This window comes from Lupinus angustifolius, chromosome LG20 (assembly GCF_001865875.1).
Source record: "Lupinus angustifolius cultivar Tanjil chromosome LG20, LupAngTanjil_v1.0, whole genome shotgun sequence".
NCBI classification, from domain to species: Eukaryota; Viridiplantae; Streptophyta; class Magnoliopsida; order Fabales; family Fabaceae; genus Lupinus; species Lupinus angustifolius.
Window position 1 is genome coordinate 9,990,079 of NC_032028.1, and position 22,899 is coordinate 10,012,977.

At 34.7% G+C, this 22,899-nt stretch overlaps 1 protein-coding gene and 1 long non-coding RNA gene across 2 annotated transcripts; one reads left to right on the forward strand and one right to left on the reverse strand.

The window, feature by feature from the left end:
- Positions 4,971-22,268, reverse strand: LOC109336637. The gene is made up of 4 exons (XR_002106370.1): positions 22,258-22,268; positions 5,995-6,004; positions 5,840-5,843; positions 4,971-5,137 (listed from the first exon to the last, which is right to left on the reverse strand). It is a non-coding gene; the product is annotated as an uncharacterized LOC109336637 (long non-coding RNA).
- LOC109336636 lies at positions 6,785-11,351 on the forward strand (the record flags this gene model as incomplete). The annotated part of the gene is given in 8 exon segments (XM_019573354.1): positions 6,785-6,844; positions 6,950-6,991; positions 7,105-7,232; positions 7,315-7,450; positions 7,531-7,608; positions 9,686-9,802; positions 10,636-10,698; positions 10,799-11,351. Coding segments are annotated over 5 exon segments (408 nt in total). The 3' UTR covers positions 10,886-11,351.

The following is a 22,899-nucleotide window of genomic DNA, read 5'->3' on the forward strand; positions in this document are numbered from 1 at the left end:
GAGTTTGTTACTGCAGTTACTTTACTATTTTATCCTTCTGTCCTTTTTCTATATAAGTAACTCTTGTTACTTCATTTTATTCAAGATAATAAAATCACAAAAACAGTTCCTCTCATCTCTTCTTCTTCTTTCTCTCTTTCTCTCTTTCTACGATAAATCTCTCTCTTCAATATTTCTTCTCTGTTTTTCTATTTCTTTACATGGTATCACGCCATGGCAACCGGAACAAATTCTGGGACGTTTAGATCTTCTTCTCCGATCTCTCCTTCTGCCGCTACGCCGCCTGATGTGGTGTCTACTCCTCTTGTTCTCCCTTCTCCGTCCATGAAACTCACCGAGAAGAACTACTTAGTGTGGAGACACTTCATGTTAGCAACCCTAACATCAAATCGAGCAAATCGATTTGTTCTCGGAACTGAAATTCCACACAGATTCCTCAATGATGATGCTCGGCTAATCAACCAAATCAATCCAGCATATCTTCGATGGGAAGAACTTGATCAATGTGTCTTCTCTTGGATTCTTAATTCCTTATCTGAAAATTTGCAACCACGAGTGGTAGGTTGTGTTCACTCATGGCAACTTTGGGAGGAGCTAGATTCGTTTTGCAATTCGCAAACGAAAGCTCGTAGTCGACAATTGCGTTCTCAACTACGTTCAATCGCGCAAGGATCCAGCTCTATTTCTGATTACTTCACCAAAATCAAGAGTCTAGTTGATGCTTTAATCTTCATCGGCACTCCTATTTCAACCTCTGAACACATTGACTACATTCTCGATGGTTTAAATGAGGAATTTCAACCTGTGATTACATCTATTGAAAGTCAAATTGATTTACCTACAATTCATAACCTAGAGTCATTTCTACTGACTTTTGAATCTAGGTTAGAAAAGAATAAACACAAGACTATTTCTGATGCTCTCTCTGTGAATATAGCATCTGATTCTCTCTTATCCTCTACACCTGTATCTTCTCAGTCAAGACCATCTATGACACCTTCAACATATTATGCTCCTAGAACAGAACCTCCTCCTCCTGTTCCTTATAGCTATGGAAATTCAAATCAATTTCGTGGCTCTCGTGGTCGTCGTGTGAACTATGGTGGACGCCACCGTGGAGGAAGATACCCTCGTGGAGGGTCCTCACCAACATTCTGTGTTTACTGCAACAGGCATGGGCATGATGTTACCTTCTGCTACTATGCACCTCCAAACTTTGGAGCTGGACAGCATATGCAACGTGGATCCTCAGGATATATACCACGACGTTCACACTACAACTCATTTCAGAATAATCATGGATCATCCAGATATCCGGCTCACTTTTATCCAGAGTATCCAACTGATTCCTATACTGGCAATGGTGGATCATATGGCTCACATAATGCTAGAGAATCATTGCTTGGACCAGGCCAACCACCACATTATCACAATTATCCCATGTCTGCTAACATGGCCAACAAGGAGCTTCCTTCTTCTCCACCAAGGGAGCCTAAGCGTGTTACCTGGTATCCTGATTCTGGAGCAACAAACCATTTAACTGCTGATGCATCACTTGTTCATGAACCAGTTGAATCTTTTGGTCATGATAAGATCTACATGGGTAATGGCACTAGTATTCCAATTCATTCTGTTGGAAACTCTAAATTTACCTCTTCCTTCAATTCGAATGTCTCCTTATCTCTCAATAATTTGTTGCTTGTCCCTGCCATAACTAAAAATCTCATTAGTGTTTCACAATTTGCCAAAGACAACTTATGCTATTTTGAGTTTCATCCTAACCATTGTTTTGTGAAATCACAGGATACTAATCAAATCCTGCTTCAAGGGTCTCTCACCAAGGAAGGACTCTATGCCTTTCATGGTCTTCTACCTAGTTCAAGTCACTGTCTCTCTACCTTTACTCATACTACAAGTTGTCCTAGTTTACCAATTTCCACAACTTGCAATAATTCCAATATTTTTACTCTCTGGCATAATAGGTTAGGACACCCTCATTACACTGTTGTAAAAGACATTTTGACTCAGTGTAAAATACCTTCTATAAATAAAAACATTACTGAATTCTGTACTTCTTGCTGTATGGGAAAAGCACATAGACTTAATGCTCCTGCTTCTGTCACAATTTATCATTCTGCATTTGAGTTACTATACATTGATCTATGGGGCCTTGCCTCTGTTTACTCAACCAGTGGTTTTCGTTATTATTTCTCTGTTGTAGATGCCTACACCAAACATACTTGGTTATTTCTGTTAAAACATAAATCAGAAACCTTACATATTTTTCAATATTTTCTCAAGTATGTTCAAAACCAATTCACTCAAACAGTTAAAGCTGTTCAGAGTGACTATGGTGGGGAATTTAGGCCCTTTAGTGAGTTCCTACAATCTGTTGGGATTGTGCATAGGATTTCTTGTCCTCATACACATCACCAACAAGGCACAGTTGAGAGAAAACACAGGCATATAGTTGAGACTGGTTTAACCTTGTTAGCCCATTCTCATTTACCTATGACCTTTTGGGACCATGCTTTTATCATTGCCACCTATCTCATTAACAGGCTTCCCTCAGCCACTCTCAATCACACATCCCCTTATCAACTTTTGTTTAACCAAGTTCCTGATTACAAATTTCTCAAAGTCTTTGGATGTGCTTGTTTTCCATTGCTTAGATCTTACAATAATCACAAACTTAGTCACAGGAGTTCAGAATGTATCTTTTTGGGTTACTCTCTCAATCATAAGGGTTACAAATGTCTATCAAAAGCAGGAAAAATTTACATATCAAAAGATGTTATTTTTAATGAACATCATTTTCCTTAAATCAAGCCTGTCCCTGTCACTATACCTTCCTCTGTTTCTCCTCCTTCACAACCTACTGTCATTTTCCCTCAACCAACCTATGTCTCATCTACAACAGAATCAACTATATTGCCTTCCCATACCACTGAATTACATACTCAAACCCCTTCTCATGACCCTGATCAACACATCTCATCCACTCCTTCACATGATCCCTCTAGTGACTATTCTCCTTCTATACCAACAACTGTTTCTTCTGGTGAACCCATTCCTCTTCTTCCTTCTCATCCAATGCAAACCAGATCCAAATCTGGAATTTCTAGAGCTGTTCATCCTAGTGTTCATCTTGTCCAACAGGAACCAACTAGTGTCAAAACTGCCCTTTCAATTCCTGCCTGGCAGCGTGCTAGGAAGGCTGAATATGATGCACTCATGGCCCTTAATACATGGACTCTAATGCCTCTGCCTCCTCTCAAGCAAGCTATTGGGTGTAAGTGGGTCTTCAAAATCAAAGATAATCCAAATGGCTCTGTCAACAAATACAAGGCAAGACTTGTTGCAAAGGGATTTCATCAAAAGCATGGAGTTGACTACAATGAGACATTTTCCCCTGTTGTAAAGCCTGTCACAATCAGAATTCTATTAACTTTTGCTGTCACTCATCATTGGCCTCTTGAGCAATTGGACATCAACAATGCTTTCCTCAATGGTCTTCTCAATGAAGAGGTCTATATGACACAACCCACTGGTTTTCAACACAATGATAAATCATTGGTTTGCAAATTAAACAAAGCCATCTACGGATTAAAGCAAGCCCCTAGGCAATGGTTTGAAAGATTAAAAGGGTCTCTCATCAAACTTGGCTTTCAAGTAAGCAAATGTGATAATTCACTCTTCTTTCAAAGCTGCTCCACTCATCAACTCTACATTCTGGTATATGTCGATGACATCATTGTCACAGGTTCATCAAATACTCTTATTCAGAAGGTTATCAAAGATCTCAGCAACACCTTTGCTCTAAAACATTTAGGAACCCTAGACTACTTTTTAGGCATAGAGGTCAAACACAAACAAAATGGATCTCTGTTCCTATCTCAATCAAAGTATATCAAAGATCTTCTAGAAAGAGCACATTTATCCTCTGCAAAAGAAAGCATTTCCCCTATGGCAAGCGGATAGACTACTTTGAAGATCCCACATTCTATAGATCGATTGTTGGAGCCTTACAATATGCTACCATTACCAGACCAGATATCACCTATAGTGTGAATAAAGTGTGTCAATTCTTGGAAAAACCCTTAAACTCTCACTGGACAGTTGTAAAAAGAATTCTCAAGTATCTTCATGGCTCCAAATCTATGGGTATAACCATCAATCCAGCTGTTAGGCTAGACTCCTCAAAATTGTCCCTTGTGGCCTTTTGTGATGCTGACTGGGCATCCGATATGGATGACAGAAAATCAACTTCAGGAGCTTGCCTCTACTTGGGTCCAAATCTTGTCACTTGGTGGTCCAAGAAACAAAATACAATATCAAGATCTAGCACTGAAGTAGAATACAGGAGTCTAGCTCTAGCTTGTCAAGAACTAATGTGGATTGAATCTCTTCTCAAAGAACTCAAGATATTTTTCAACACTCCTATTATTCTATGTGACAATCAGAGTACAGTAGCTATGTCTCACAATCCAGTTCTACACAACAAAACTAAACACATAGAATTGGATCTCTATTTTGTCCGAGACAAGATTCAAACCAAAAGCCTTATAGTCAAGCATATTCCCTCAGAATTTCAAACTGCTGACATTCTAACAAAACCTCTTCCCAACAATCAATTCATCACTCTAAGGAATCAACTCAAAGTTCAGAATTTTCTATAAATCAGTACCCTCGGTTTCAGGGGGGTATATTAGAATATTGGAATCTGTTATAACTATTTTAGTTTAGCTGAAATTCTGTTTGTAAAGTAACTGAGTTTGTTACTGCAGTTACTTTACTATTTTACCCTTCTGTCCTTTTTCTATATAAGTAACTCTTGTTACTTCATTTTATTCAAGATAATAAAATCACAAAAACAGTTCCTCTCATCTCTTCTTCTTCTTTCTCTCTTTCTACGATAAATCCCTCTCTTCAATATTTCTTCTCTGTTTTTCTATTTTCTTACAAGATGTCATGATGAATGTGATACCATGAACCTAGCAAGTGCATTGAAACAACAACTCCCAGAAATTATAAGTTCTTGAATGTTTAGATGCATGCATAGGAAAAATACCATGAACTTAGAAAATACATGAACACTAATTAATAAATTGCATGGATCTAGTTTATATTTCCAACACTGTCCGTCAAGCTAAGCTTTACAAGCTTTAGATTTTACAACTAAGAGCACCCAAAAATAACAAAGGGTGTAAACCTTTCAAACCAAAGGCATAGCAAGAGAGCAATGAAGGCGGCTACGCCAGTAGCGAAGATGAATCAACAATGAAGGCTGCAGTCCAAGAATCTCCTAATACATGAACTAGAATTATTGAATTTGATTATATAAGAACCAAGACATTGACTACTCCTATTTTCAATAAAATAATTATTTCCAACAAGCATCCAACAAATGGAGGTCAATATCCTTTCCTAAATGGGCTTTAGAGAAAGGTATTCATGCAAGTTGCAACAACCTAATGGTTTTCAAAGTCATGATAAATCACTAGTCTGCAAGTTAAATAAAGCCATATATGAACTTAAACAAGCTCCCAGGCAATGGGTTGAAAGATTAAAAGGTACTATAATCTCTGTTAGTTTCGAAGTTAGTCTGCTGTGATTCATTGTTTATTCACACTAGCACAGCTTTTACTAGTTACTAGTTCATCATCCACACACATTCAGCTGGAGTACCCTAGACTGTTTTCTTGTATTCAGATGTATACTATTGATGCCCCTTTATAGGTCTCAACCTGGTTACTCGGTGGTCCTCAAAGCTAAAAACCACTGAAGTATAGTATAGGAGTTTGTTCCCAGTGTTAACGTGGATCTAATCTCTCCTCACAGAACTCAAGCTCTCTTTTACACTTCCCACCATTCTCTCTAACAAATCTATCACAATTGCCATGGTTCACAATACAGTGCTTCACTCTAGGAGTGTCAGAGAGAAAGTACCCAATTAAACTCTCACTGTCTGCCATGAACCATCACACAATCAACCAACAGATATCTTATCATGCCTCTGTGCTGCATCAGATTTGATTAGCTGAAGCCTAAACTCAGGGCCGTGGACTCCCACGAGCTATATCGGTGTAAATCTAGGTTAAGTGCACTTTTCTGTATTATTGTACTAATAGAGTGCAGTGTACCTACGGTTTAGTTACAGCTGTTATAGCTAGTGCCAACTCATGCTTGTTATATAACTATCAAGCTCTATTGTGTCAAACTGTCAATTCAGTTTTTTGCAATAATACAGAGTTTACATTCAATTATCTAGAATTCTCTCTATCTCTCTCCCTTTTTTCTATTTTTGCATTCCCACTAATCCTGGCACATCTGCCGCCTGTGCAAGTGGTTAATAGGTGTATTCTGAAGCTGATTCTTTCTCATCCTTCCTACATTCTCTCATGAAATTTGGTCCTTCTGCATTCCATCTTAGCTCTCCTGCTTATCCACCCTTCCCTTGTAATGGATCCCATCAAGAACTTTTTTTTTACTGTTTTAGTTGTTTTATTATGGAAAAAGGTGGATGTCACAGAGTAACCATCCTTGATGATACTGGAGAAGGTACATTGGACGAGTCTCACAGCAGGACCTACTTCTATTTTTCCGTTAGCCGGCATATTTAAGGGCCTACATCTGCCACCTCTAGCTGCCTAGCAAAGCCCGTTTCTTATATATGCTTGAGGCTCGCTTAAGACAAATTAACACATTTCCTAGTTTCTGCATTCGAACTGGTGGTGTGGTGGTGATAATCTGTGTTACTAAAGATCAAATTCATTTATAACAGGTGATTGCTAAGCTTGAAGGTCCTGCTGTCAGTCAGTACTGTGCTTTACGGTTATTACAGGTTTGAACTTGATTGTGTCAGTCATTTTATTCCACTTCATTGTTTGTTTTAAAAAAAAAAACCCAAGTCACATCAATAATGATATGGATTATCAAATTTGTGCAGGCAACACTAGACGAATCGTTGTATGAGCTTGCTGGGGAGCTGGTATTGTTTTGAAACATTCACATTACTGATTTAAGTTGGTGAAGTACTATTTTCTTATACAGGAGATCATGACCTTTTCCTTTTTTCTTGACTATGTGGTTTTGGTGGCTCAGGTGAGGTTCTTGCTAAGATCTGGTAGGGAATATGACCAATCATTAACTGATTCAGATAAACTCTCTCCCAGATTTTTAGGCTATTTTCTTTTTCGTTCTAGTGATCGGAAGCAGCCATTGGATAGAAGGTTTGCACTCTATTGAATTGTTTTTTTGTTTCCTAGCATTGAAGTTACCAACCGTACTAACTAGTTATTTTCCTTGGAGCAGCACCTCATTGAAGGAGCAAAGTGCTCATATTACATCGGTTAAGAATATTCTAGAAAACCATGCTAGTTTCCTGATGGCTGGGAAAGAGCTCTCCAAGCTTGTTGCATTTGTAAAAGGCACTCAGTTTGATTTAGTGGTGAGAAAGTCTTGCTGATGTACTTGTTCTTCATCTTTTAGTTTAAAGTGTTTAAATTGTTAGATGTCTATTAATTGCAGGAGTATCTACAGCGTGAAAGATATGGGAGTGCTCGGCTGGAGAATTTTTCTTCAGGGCTTGAACTCATAAGCCAAAAGGTTTGAAGTTTACATTTGGAAAAACAAACTTGCTGTGTTGACCATTCTATGTATTTCACTGCTTTTTATTTGCTGTTAGTGGTGTTCGAAATAACCAGTTGAAGCAAACCACTCCAAAACTAAACTGCAGCATATAAAAAATCCATTTTATTAACACCAGATTTTTTAACCGAACCAGTTTTACCTCTAAATGTAGTTCAGTTTGAATATCTAAATCAATGGTCAATTTTTTTGGTTATCCAAAGCTTGGCGGAACGATAAGGTTGCTGCTTAGTGACCATGGGGTCACGGATTCAAATTTTGAAAACAGTCTCTCCGCTTGCAAGGGTAATGCTGCATACATCTATCCTCCCCAAACGACACTAGGTAGGAGCCTTTTGCACAGGGCCGCCCTTTTAACCAAACCTAACCGTCAATCTCCATTTTTACAATCACAATTTCTCTGTTCAAAGCTAACCTGAAATTAAGAGAACACAATCCCAGAACCCTAACATTCGTTTGCAAAATTCAGAACAAAACCATTGAAACGAAAAATGTGTTCTTTCGAACTTGACATTCAGAGGTTAGGTTGCTCCATATTAAGAATTTAAGAGTGGGCCCAGTCCAAATTTCAAAATGTAAGAGTGAGTTTAGTCTTCTTCCTTAGCAGGCTAAGTGAACAACAACATAAGTGCACTTGATACCATATCTTGACCCAAAACTTAAGGTATTAGGTTCATGAGTCTTTCCACCTTATGTTGTTCAACTTGTCTCATTCTATTCAATGTGAGACTTCTTTATTTGTCCCAACACTCCCCTTCAAATTCAACTGGGTTTGACTCAGTTGTGGCTTGTATTTAATCTCTAGCCCGGGCTTGTATTGCAAGTTCTTAGAGCCTCAAAGGCCATCAGGTTGCCTAGGCTTGTGCTTCCTTGACTTGAGTCTGGCCATAGGTCTGGGAATATTTGGTCGCTGGATTATCTGGGATATGATACCATATTACAAATTTAGGACTGGACCCAATCCTCTAGAGATTTGAAAATGTCAATCTTCTGGGGTAGCATAGAGTAGTTCACTTTAAAATGCACTTCTGTTGGGGGACTGAAAGGGTTCTTAATATTTTCAACCTCTTTGGAGTCGCCGCGAATGAATTTGGGAGATCTAATGCCTTTAGGTTTTGGGCGAAGATGTGTGTCAAACCCACCTATGCTGTTGTTCACTTAGCCCACTACTGAAGAAGGCTAAACTCACTCCCAACATTCGACTTGGACTGGGCCCCACTCCTAAATTCATAATATTCCATGTGACTCCTCTGTCTTTTATGGTAGCACGACATCAAAGAGATGAAACTCCTCAGTAGTTAGGTAGCAGAAGCGCTGGTGATGAAAGTGGATTCTGAAATGGTTTACAATAATTGGTTTTTGAACTGGTTTGTAAGTGGGTCTGAGTTACTCCTTGTTCTTCAAATAAAAACTTCTTAAGTTACCTGTTTCTTCCCTTTGTTCTCTCTTTCACTCTGAGCAAAGGTAGCTCCTAATTGCAGGGACCTAATATTGCTTTCACTCTTTTCTACCGGTCTTCGTGCATGAGTTTTTAGATGATAAATAAATTGTTTGATGCTATAGTGTAGATTTGTTTCATGTTTTATTTTGCTCAAGCCTTAACTGTATATTGGTATCAGTCGGTACAAATTGTAGTTTACAAAAAAGGCATGGGTTTATATTATAGGTAACTTGGCTGCAACAACAACATAACAGATGCGACCATTTATTCTCTAGTATCTCATGACAATGGACTTATCCTCCCCTTAGTGTCCTTTCCTTCTTTTATCTTTGATAAATTTCATTTCCTAAAAAGAATATATAATTACTTTTTTCCTAAAAATGGTTCTTCAAAAGATGTACTAAATACATCTTGAATCATGACTCATGAGTAAATTCTTAGCAAGAGTGACACAATTCACTGCAAAGTCAACTTGAATACTGCAATGATGCGAAGTCTTTGATCATTTTTCTGAAGATTGTCTTGAGTCATTCTTAATATTTTTCTTGAACTTTTTTCTCTTCCCCTCATTAAGTAACTCTTTTGTTTTATCAGCTTCACATGGGAACATTACAGAGCCGGTTGGATGCTGACTTTCTTCTTGCTCATATGTGCTCTGTCAAGTTTAAAGAATGGATTGTTGTCCTTGCTACTCTGTTGAGACGTTCTGAGGTATGATTTGGATCATTGTGTACTGAACACTGAAATTATGAAATCATCAACTGAAGTGTTGAGTTTATAGGAAAATAGAGTAGAACTATGAATAATAAGGCACTAACCTTATACTCCTAATACTAATGTATCTTTGGTCAAGTATGTAATACAGCTAGTACAACAACACTACAAACCTCATAACACACCCAACACAATAATTTATTCTTTAATAATTAGCACAACTTTTTTCTTTCTCTTCTCTATTTTTTATATTCTAAGAAGCCAATTATAACAGGCTTCGGAAGTTAATAAGTAAACCACAAAGGAAACTCTGAATAGTCTTTTTTTATCCCCAATTAACTAGTAACTACCCCTATGAACATGTTACTATTAAGTTATCACTTTCTAGAAAAGCGGTAAAGTGCTGTCTGTCTTGATGAAGTGTGCCATCAAGTTCAAAGTAATCTAACCACTACATTTGGTTTTGGACCATCACTATCTTAGAAAATCACTGGCTGAAGTCTGATGTGCATATTTTTTGTAATAGTCCAAGAGAAAAGGATATTGAAAAGCTTTTGAAATCTTTATTCTGTTTTGTTATTGCATGAAATGTGCAAAACAATGGCTTTGTTTGAATTTAGCCTTTCCTAGAAAACAAAATGGTTAGTAGTATAGGAGATCTTTTTACGTGTTTGTTACTCAAAGGACTTTTTGATATTTGCCTTTTTCCTTTGAAGACGTGGCCAAATTTTTCGAAGGGCAGCTTTCACATATTTTTATCACTCATGGATTTCTTTTCCATTTAGGAACTTTCTACTTTCTAACCAGTGTCTTCTTTTTCCGAGATTTAGGTTCTTTTTGACTTATTCCGCCACGATTTCCGGTTGTGGAAAGCATATGGTACCACACTGCAGGTATATCTATTTTATTTCCTGATGTAAATTGTAATCTTTGCAATATATATGCTTAAAGAGAAATATAATTGGTTCCTTCTTTTGTATCTTTGTGCTACAGTCACACCCAGCATTTGCTGAATATCAAGATTTGCTAGAAGAACTGGAAGAGAAACTTTTGTCAGTTGCAAACATGGAAGAAAAGTGAAAGTACATAATTCATTTGTGGACTGTTTGCACACATTGGTTTGATGATACGCTTGAGTGAGTTTCACCTTGGCCCATATGAAGTTCTGGTAGCTCATGTCACACCTGAAGACTATGGTTCCTGTTCCTTTGATTTGCATAATGGGACAAGAAACTAGATTTATGTGATGCCTTACCATTATGTTCATGACTAATCATTTTATTGGTGCCAATCCAATCAAACGGGAATGGTACATATAGATAGAGGTTAGTAAGTATCTGTAGACAAGCCTGTGCATGTGTGAGGGTTTCATTATTCTTTTCTCACTTTAGTCCTCATTTTGTAATTTGTTATGTAAAAGCATCAACAAATCTATCTGTATATATCACTTATGCTCCTGGTTAGTTCAACATTCATAGTAGAATTTATGCAACTTGCTTTTCCCTACTGAGCAAGTTAAAGATTTATTGTTGTTTCCTATTTGTTTCTTTGTTTGTAACCTCTATTTTCTTTTTGACAGTACTCTAACTAAATTGTTTACTTAATCCATTTTTCTTTTTAGGATCATTGTCTTTTACATTCAGCTGATAGGGATTAAAATATTCTGCTGGCATGTATGGCTTAAGATTGGTCTGTTTCAGGTATTTATTCCTGGTTAGCAGTGTGTATATAGGTAAGAAGAATAATGAAGAACTGTTCAAGGGAAAAAAGAGTGTTAAGAGCAGAACAGGGTAGTTACAGAGCAAAAGAGTGATGTGGCCTATAAGAATCACGAGGCTAGTTTTCTATTTATTTATCGGCAAATGTTAGTATGTTAGTATTTTGTTATGAGTGAGACTCTACCCACAACCTCCTTCACCCATTTCTTAAACTCTTCACCCTAACCATTATATTACCTTATGACTCCCCATCATGAGGCTAGTTCACCTTTTCCAATGCACCAAGCAAAATTATATGGTCCTTCAATAGTTTTCCTCAGTTTAATTTAAAAGAAAAGTGGCTGAACTGAATGAGTGATTAAAGCATAATTCCTGTGAGTTTTTGTGTGGTTCTTTTTTTCCCCACAATCTCTTCTAGCATAATTCTTTTCATAATTGTAATCATGAATGGAGAGAGTAGAGGTAGATCTAAAATTGGTGGTGAAGGTAGTTCATGAACAAGTTGAAGCACTTAACATGAGTTTGGATAATCTAAAGTCCCCAAGACAATCCACTTATGGAGAAGAGGAAGAGAAGCATTCAAATGGGAGGAATACTAGAAGGGGAAGTAGAAGTGGATCAAAAGAAGACCTTTATTTGGGCATTATTAAAATGACCATCATTGCATTCCACTAGAGAATGATCCTAAAATGTATCTGGTGTGTGAGAGAAAAATTGAGCATGTTTTTTGATACAATGAAGGGTATTTCTTACCATATGAATAAATAATTAATCTCTTTTGGGGTGAGTGGTTATCCCTCCTAACAAGTGTCAGAAAATAAAATTAAGAAGAACATTATACAAAACATATATTAATCATCTAACATTTGTTGATGAGTGAAAGCATGAGTGGTGATGGGAGGAGGAAAGTAATAGCGTTTTGATGTAATAGTGAATCAAGGTTTAGATAAAATTTATTGAAGAAAATAATAGTTTTGGAAATCTGTTTTAAGAAGGGAGTATGATATTAAATGAATGTGGCGTGGTTGCAAAAGAAACTTCCTAAAAATGCTTTAAATGGGCTTGTCAAGACACTTGCGCCATACAAAATAATCTTTATCCTGGATTTCAGTTTAATCACGTCCTCACTTTTAAAATGTATGGGTAATAACTACTAAACTTAGAAAATGTTTTAATTACAGCATGTACTTATAAGTATATGTATTTTATCTCATACTTGAGTATGTCAACATATGAGGTTGAAGAGATTTCTGTAGCAGGTCTACTCCTAATAAAGAAAACCATATATTATATTGTACTATATGAGAGTGACACCTTCCATTTAATATGTGCAACTAAGATTTTAGAACAAATAGAGAGTATTACTCGTGAGCATAATAGGAATTGGTAACATGATCTTTTTATGAACAACTTATTAGAAACTATGAAGAATTAAGAAATTAAAGCAAAATAAAAATTATACTGGAAATACTTCATATCCATTGCAGCTGTTGCTACAGTGACTAAATAGTAGCAATCAAAATTAGGTTAACACAACTATTGGGCTTCACAATGTTAGATATGAATTGTTAAGAAATACCAACATAGAAACATAATAACATAAAAGAAATACATAAGGAAAATTATAAAGTAATTATAATTCTTCATCCATTTGAGCTGCTTCTTCATTCGGTTGGCCTGATTGTGTGACAATTGGGTTTTCATCATTGCCCATCTCTTCAAGTATGATCTTGTCCTCAAATCTGGACATAATATGGGTTGAAAACATTTCTTCAAGTGTTGACTGTTGGAGGGAAAATGAGCCAGATCTAACGGTTGAGGATGAAGTGGTGCAATTACTTCTGGACGGTTGGATGGGATTCCCACAATTTTGAATGGAAGAGTCGTGAGGAATCCGTGTTTTCCCACTGCCCAAAGATTCAACATTTAGTGTAGATCCAACTGCATCAATTGCATCCAACAGAGAGATTCTATGAACTCAGTACTAGCATTTGGTTTAATGCTGCCATTCTCCACTAAGTGCATTTTCTTCCTTCTTCTTCAATATTTGCACTCTGGAAATTTGTGGAACATTATTTTTGTGGACCGTATACTCCTCTAAGGATTTTGTTTGTCTGTGAGAGTAGTTGTTTGAGACATCACTCCCTTTCCTTCCTCCGACAATGTTACCCACTAGCCGTGAGGATCTCCATAGAACCGGCGCAACACTAAGACATGAAAAACAAGGTGGATCTTCGTCATCTCTGGTAAGGCGAGTTATAAACCGGCGCAACTGATACTATAGCTACTAAATAGTAGCAAGCAGAATAAGGTTAACACAAATTTTGAGCTTCGCAGTGTTAGGACCAAATTGTTAATAAAATGTCAACATAAAAACATAAAGGAAATAATACATAAAACTAAAGTTATAAACTAATATTTTTGAGTTATTTTTTAAGGAACTATTTATGTTCGGTTTGATTTGTGATTTTAGAAATTTAGGAATTATTGGAACTGAACCAATTACCGTATTAAAGAAATAGATAATAGAGAATAATAATATATTGTTGTTGGAATTCTTCAACCAATTTTATGGGTTAAATTATAAATTGTATGAATTGTAATGTTATATATGTTACTAAATTGTTGTTATGTTAGTATTATATATCTTACTACTTACTAAATTATTATATATATATATATATGTGTAATATTTTCATAATGTGATGATGATTTGTAACATGTCTTCTAACTTTCATAATATTGTATTTGAAACTAAGATATACTATAAATTGTTATACATCTATTGATATATACGTAACTAATTGTGAATTGTAATATTACATATATTACTAATATATAGGTTACTAATTGATATATATGTTACTATGAATTGTTTTGATATATATATATATATATATATATATTACTTATATAAATTAATAATTGTGAGTTGTAGTACTATATTTGTGATTATTCGTTTCCCCCCTAAAATTACATAATTGTTATATATATTACTAACAAATAATTACGAATTTCAATTTTTTACTGACAAATTGTGTTCAGTTCGGCCACTAAATTATACCAAAAACTGAATTAAACTTTTAAACTCATGGGCACAACTATGCTAAGTGGCATGCACGTGCATGCATAATACATGATCATGCTTCACAGTGCAGTAGTAAAAAAGTGTATTTTATATCTTTACCTTGTGGCCTAATCTTACTAGAAATAGTACCAATAAGCCTTTGTCTTGGATTGGCTAATATGACCCCTAACCTTTAACAATAAAGACTTTATGTCCCATATTATATCCCAAACCAATGTGAGGTAGCCGTTAAACACCCATGGAGAAATTGTGAGTCCTTCTATTACCGCAAGCACTAAGAAAAAGGAGAGCATCTCCATTGCGGGAATTAGTTCTTGTGAATTACCAACAGTGGCGCGATTACTTTGGCATGCTCACAATGGGGATATGGTATTGGTGTTAATAGTGATTAGGGTTCTTCAAGGTTCATGATCAACCATACAAGGAGTCTCCCTCTTTGTTTCCATAGTTAGAATGTTTTTTAATCATTGGTCATACATACCCTTTCACATGGGACTGTGGTTGAAAATTTCAGTTTTTCAGTTTTTTCTGTTGTATATTACTCACAATTTTCAACAACAATAGAAGAAAGATATTTGGAAAAGAAACTTTAAAAAATGAGTTTTTATAAATAGTGAAATTACTAACAAGATTTCAAAAACATATGTATTAAAAATTATTGGATTTTTATTTATGTAATTAACATTTAAAAATGATAAATTAATTTTTTGCACTTCATCAAAATAGTTTGATTTAAGGGTAAAAGCAAGCCTAATATAGCTGCAACAAATTCTTAAAAATGAAATGCCTAATTAAAATTGATAAAATATCATGTAGCACATATAAACAATCCTAAAAGGAGAATTTTATTTTTAACATTTTGGTGTTTATATCCTCTCATAATTTTGGTTGTTTGTGTTAGGCTGACAATACTTCTGGGTGGTTCAAGAGGAATGACATTCTACTCTCTTCTCATTCCATTGGGGTTGGATGTGGAGAATTTATGTCCACGAAAAAGTTTAGTTTCTTTTTTGACTCTTTGCTCATAATTATTTTCCACTAACTCTCTTCGTTTTAGGAAAAAAATGTTAGCTACACCTATACGTGGAAGACGCAACACTTTCATTGAAGATCTTCTTCACACTTTTAGAGATTGTGGGAACTTAACTCTCCGTTGGCATCGTCTGGGATTCAATTTTCAGAACTTATAGACTAACTAGTCTTTCATGTCTTGGATGGAAACTCACACTAGACTCTCTTATGTGAGTCTCATCTTAGCATGCATTTGGTGATCTTGGAGGTGGCGAAACCATTTGTGTTTGGAAATTTTAATTGTGACATCTCTTACATCTCACAATGTTAATCATGACTACATGGATTATTGTATTATGGATACAATGACACTGAAGAAACCATGTCGAGTGTCCATTGGTGTTATTTGGAAAATGGAAGAGTTAGGCTTAATATGGACGGTAGCTGCAGTCTATATGATCAACAAATTAGAGGAGCTAATGTTATTCGTAATCATGACGACCTTTGATTATCTGGCTTCAGTCGTAATTTTGGAATTGGCTTCTCTATCCAAGTTGAACTCCTACCCATTAAGCATGGTCTTAAGTTAACTTGGAAGTTGAGTCATCGCCAAATTATTTTGGAGATTGACTACCTTGAAGCTATTCATATTGTTATCGATAAGGTGCAGATTTACTTAGATCCTATTGCTAGTATGCTTCAAAACATGGGTGGGTTGCTTAGGAGGAATTGGGATGTTCAACTTCAACATATTTAAATAGAAGGAATTATCACGACAGATTAAATATCGAAGCTGAGTATGGGGTATCAGGACTTGATAATGTGGGACTCTCCACCGTAGGAGCTCTGACCATTTTGCACATAGACCTTTCTCAGATGTACTAATTTCTTTTCTTGTTTGTTTAATTTCCGATGTACAAATTAAAGCAACCCCAAGAATGTTTTATTGAGTGTAGATCCTCTATAGTATTGGATAGGAAAATATTAAGTTAAGATTGTGACAGTTGGCAAAATGGTATAAAGAGTCAATATTTTAAAATGCACAACAATATATTTTGAATAAATTTATTCAGGAAAGAAGACAAAAATAATATCTTTTCTTCCTCTTCCCCATATTTTAATAGAAGAGATATAATAATCCATATAGTAAAATGCCCCATGTTTTGTTTAAATGAGGAATTAAAGCCACTTCTATCATGCACCCATCCAATGGAATATCATAAAGCCTCGATCAAAGAGAAGCAACCTGAAGTGAAGACACCACACATAGTCAGGTTATGCTTGGGCCCATTATCGTGTTCCATGACCCACAGGTCGTGCTCTACCACCCATAGTCGTGCATCACTAATCCTGAGCCCATGGTCATGTACTAGGCCGTCTCCATCACCCACGACCGTGTACCCAGGCCATCTCCATCACCCATGGCCATGGGTCGTCTAGATGCAGAAGACCACTAAAAGAGGCCACGATCCACGACCAGGCCGTGTCCCACACCCATGGATGTGGATGGCCTGATTCTTTTCCAAATTTTAGATTTTGAATTTTGTTTTGTTGGCTTAGCCTAATTTATTGTAACTGGGATAAATGAGGATTATCCCTTAAGGATTGAACACATATTTACCTTGTTACTCTCTCATTTAGAATTTTGTAATCTCATCTCCATCATGAGTGAGTAATTCCCTTTGTTTCTAGGATTGTGCCATGCCTTTTTACATTTAATAAATACTTGTTTCTACTACTATTTCATTGAGTATTGTGATTTGAATCATTAAACTGAGTTTTATTCGTGTGAGTTGTTTGTCCAACAAATTACACCTCTTAGATACGTTGGGGAAGGATTCTCAAGGGTTTTCTAGAATTCACCTTGGGTTACTACGAAGCGATTGGATAGAATGACCCAAGTAAAGGATTCGATTGACAATCGTACCATGAGAGTAGGTGCGACTTCAATTGAGTACATGTGTTAGAGCTCGAGAGAGGATGACACATATCAAAGCGAAATTCATCCTCACAACTTAAAGTTCATGAAAAGGAGCAAAATAAGGATTTGCGAATGCAAAGGCGGTGACCCTTATCCTGGGAATTCTTCCTGATATAAATTTCAATTCTTTTACTATTTTCATGATTAATGTTGTCATTTCTTCCATTGTTTTCAATTCATTTGTATTCCCTATTTGAGTTAAGTGTAATTACTTGATAGAAGTAAAGAAAATATGTAGTCCTCATGGGATCAATATTTTTATTACTTGACGTGATATCGTGTACTTTCAATTCACCCAATCAATGATAAAATGTCTACAACAAGGTTTGTCTTCATCCTTGCAGGCGAACCAATTATGTGAAGATCATTAGTTTAGAATATTGTTGCTATGTCCACAACTGAAATAGAATACATGACAACTAATGTCCCAAATTTAGGTTATACATGTAACTTGGCATGTTAGCCTTAATTTTGTTCAAATATATAAGATACACTTAGTTTCCTTCTTAAATTGAATTAAAAATGAGTGTAGGTCTAAGTTGAATTGGAACCATGTGTAGGGTTTTTTAAAATCAATTTCCTTTTGTTCAAGTTTATGCATAATGTCAACTCAAACAACTAGATGCACTCTTAAGGCAAATGGTTGGAATGATTAATTTAGACGAACTCTTATTAATTTTATCATCTATTGGTCTAAAGTATTTGTTTTCATATTCTGTTGATGTTTCTCATGCATCTAAAACTACAAATTTGTTGCTTAAGCTTTTCAAGGAAGTCATGTTATATGGCGGTCTTAAGATTATTGTTCATATTGTTATAGACAATGTTTCTAATTATTATATTTTTGGTAGGTTATTAAATAAAAATTTCCTCCACATGTTTTGATCTCCATGTGTGTTTACTTGCATCAATTTGATGTTGAAAAACATTGGAAATTTAACATAAATAACCAAGATAGTATCACATGCTGTAAACATTACCAAATACTTATATAATCATTATCATCTGTTGGATCTAATGAGACAATTCATTCATGGAAAAGAAATAATTTATCCAACTTTAACTTGCTATGCCACTAATTTTATTGTATTACAAAGTATCTTTTCCCACAAAGATGCATTAAAGCTCTTGTAACGTCTAGATAATAAACAATATTATGTTATTACAAAGATGTGAAGACAAAAAAATTGTGTGGAAAAGTATTGCATTCAAAAATTTGGAAACATTATGTTGATATTGCCAAACTTCCCGAGTCACTTGTTCGCGTATTACATTTATTGATAGTTTATTAAGCAATCTTTAAAGCTAGACATGAGATGAAGTGGTCGTTAAATAGAAATAAGACTAAAATGAAGCTTTATTTGGACATTATATATAGTCGTTTGGACTTGTAGTTAAAAAGAAATCTTCAAGTTGATGGTTATTGGCTAAATCCATAGCGTTTCTTCAATGTTGAAGAATTTGAAAAACACAACTTCATAACATTTGACCTTTTGGATGTGTTTGATAAACAATGAGGATGGTATGTGGTGTTGAGGGTGTGCAAATTGCACACCCTGTAACTTTTTGAGAAAAAAATCTATATTATTTATAGAGAAAAAATATATATATTGAGAGTGTAAGAGTTCTATACATTGTTATTGCATTATTCATTATCCATATTTAATCATCATTTACTCTTAAAATAAAAGTAATTCAAATAAATGATAGATTATCTAGTGAATATAAATATTTAAGCATTGCATATATATTATACTCTTACTTAAAATTCTACAAGCCCAAAATTTATTCTTTTGTAAATGACATGACATGCTTCGTGAAAAATAAATAATCATTATTATATTGAATTATTTTATAATATTATAGATATGCAACTCGAGGAACTTCATAATCGAATACCCAAGACAAATACTCAGTGGCTTTTTTGCATGTCTTGTTTGAGTCTAGCTGACTTCTTCTCTAGTTTTGATATGACAAAACTGATTGAATTTGTAAAGTTTTATCCACAGGATTTTTTGTTCAACTAATTTTATGATGTTTGATAATCAACTTGAGACATATATCATTGATATGCATAATACTGTGGAATTTGCTTCTTTGAAATGAATAAATAATCTTAAGATAAGTCGATTGGAGATGGAAGACACATTGTTTCTCATTAATTTATCTTCTTTTGAAGTTAACAATACAATTTTAAAAAGAGTTTTTCCAACTATGAAAATTGTAAAAGATAGATTGTGTAATCGAATGGAAGATGCATGACTGAATAACTATCTAGTGACTTATAATTGATTAGAAGTGTTCAACAACATTGATAACGAAGTAAATATATTTCAACAATTTCAAAATGTGAAATTAGAGAGATTAGTTATGAAATATATATTTTATTTCATTAAATATATTTAAATTTTGTAATTTTGACATGAATATTTTCATTTTTTTAATTGATGATATTTATTATTTTAATTTTAACCTATATTACACACCCTGCTTCTAGATCCTAGAATCGTCATCGTTGATAAACATGCTCATGGAGATCCAGATTTATTAGATTAGCTAAAAAGTAAGAAATATGACTATTCTATTTTGTTAGAGTCTTTTATTTTACATCATGAAAACATGTCCTATTTGGTAGATCTGAGGTCATTTTTTATTCTTTCACGAGAGCATGAATTTTAATTTTAATTCAAGATTATTGATGGTTATGCTAGATAATTCCATAAAAATAAACTTTGTTTATTGTGTGCATTTCTTAAAATGCTACTATTTTAGTCGAGTTGAATATCATTAAGGAATATTGTTATTCAATTGCAAATGAATTTGGTTGTTTCATGGTAGTGTAATATATAATCTTCATATACCATGTTGTCTTCATAATATGATATTACATTAGTGTAATAAAAATACATTATAATTACCAAGTGTACATAAGTGGTTGTACTGCTGGGTGGGCATTGTGTTTTCAATACACAAGGTCTCACCGTTCAAAACTTTTGGATTTATTGTTTTGGAATTTAATGTTAAGAACGTTCAAATAAGTTTCGGTTGCCAGAAGTATGTGACATTTGGTAATTGGTTGTACTGGTTGGGTTTGTAGTGTTTCATTATAGGTCCAGTGATCTACTCTGACCAATTGCATTGGTTTGGAATTTAACCTTCCAACACTGTTAAGTAAATTTGGTTGCATTGCTTGGTGATGTTCATATTAAAGTTTTGAAACCATTCGGTTCCGGGTTCGACTCTCATAACCAAAAATTAAAGCCCTGTTATTTTTCAAATAAATAAATTAGTAAATAGACTATGTTTGGTTTCAAACCTGGGAGCTAAAGGCTGAAATAAGAAAACCTTACCCTCCAGAATAGCATGATATACTATACATAAAATAATAAGTCACAGAATGGATTCAAACCTGGGTACATGGGTAATATAGATATACAGAACTTTACCATTTGGCTATTATTGTAAAGTGGTGAATGAGTCCATCATTGATTTATTTAATGACAGGTCGATTCTTTGCTCGTCATCTCGGCATTGTTGGAATAAATTCCAACCCAAATATAATGGTTTCAAGAATATTCCATTTGATCAAAAACTTAGTTTTATTGAATTATTAACAACTTCATATCATTTCGGCTTTGTTGGAATAAATTCCAACGTCAGTTTAATGATATGAACTTTGCAAATTTATACAAGTGATAATCACTATATTTATTTTCCGTTTTCCTTTATTAACCGAACTACTTCCTTATGGAAGGTTGGTAAAGAATAAATAAATAAATCAATAAATAAATGTTAGTTGCAGAATTTAAATGATAGAAAATAAATGTTAGTTGCGGAAATGTAAATGACTAAAAATAAAAATTAGTAGTTAGATCACTCATTATAACTGTGTATTTTCCTTTTCACAAAGATATAATTTATGAATTAAATTGCACTTTGATTCAAGGTTTCTTTCTTTGTCAACAAATAAAATTTATAAGTTAACACTTTACTATTTTACATTTGCATCTCTTTCAAGATTCAATTGTAGTATAGTATATGATTATGTCGAACCACAAAGAATTGCCTAATAGAAATAGACTCATACTTTGTATCTTTTATCACAAGTAAGAAAGTAACAATTAAAATTGTTTTTGTGATTTTATGAACTAAGAAACATGAAAAAGTAAAGAACTAACTATTTACAAATTTAAGAAGAGAAAATTGATTTGAAAGATTGAAGTATTTCTTGACTCAAATGATTTTGAAAACATTACAAGTTATGTGTTATACTTTCGGTTAATTCCACACACCATTTCTAAATCATTCATCTAGTGTCCTAGTATGATAAGATGATTTTCAAACCTTATGTAATACACTAAACAATAGTTAAGTGTCACTCGTCAGAGTAATGGTTGTCACACCCTACTTCAGGCTTCATTAACATCATTTAGCCTTGAACATAAGTTGCTTAAAATAGATGCTTGATATGGCAAGTGAACTAAGGTGTAGGTTATACTTTTTAGTTCACTTGTCAACACTTTAAGAAGAAACATTTTTGGATCTTTAAGTCAAGTTTTAGGTGATCAAGCTAAAACCACATTAAGCACTTTCTAAAGAATTGAAACTTAATCAAAAGTAATAACTTGAATGTATTGAAATCAAAACAAGATACAAATGAAGAGAAGAAATAACCTTACACCATAATCCAAGTCAATATGTAGGAGCATGAGCCATCTATCCAAGGATGAGATGCTTTTGATTCCAAATGAGGTTACAAAATTATGTTTTGACACCTTTTTTTCCAACTCCATTCCGTTTGAATTACTATGAACTAAAAGCCTAAGAACAACCTAAGAACACTCTAAAAAGAGAGAGAACCAAAATGGGAAGAAGAAGAGGAATTTAAAAACTATTTATAATTATGTGCAATGTCTTAAAGTGAAGGAATGACTTCTCCTTTTATAGGAAATCTGATGGGCACTTAGCTCCCCTTTCTGGCTGCTCAGTGCCTGACCAGGCACACCCAAGCTGGTGAGTTAGCAGCTTGTCTCATCTTGGTCAGCTAGCTTGGATACCCTATTGTGGACTATGTTACATGCATGTTGACACCTCCTACTTGGTGTTCAGAATATATATCATGCATGAGGTCATGTACTTGGTCTTCAAGTAAAGAATAAGCTAGTTACTTGATGAGGTGGCCAAGCTTTCTTCATGGTTAACTTTGTCCTGGCCGCCCAGCTCAAGTCTGGTCCACGCCCAACTGCTTGGTTTCTTCATGGCTGGGTTTGGTCCTGGCCGCCCAACTCACACTAAG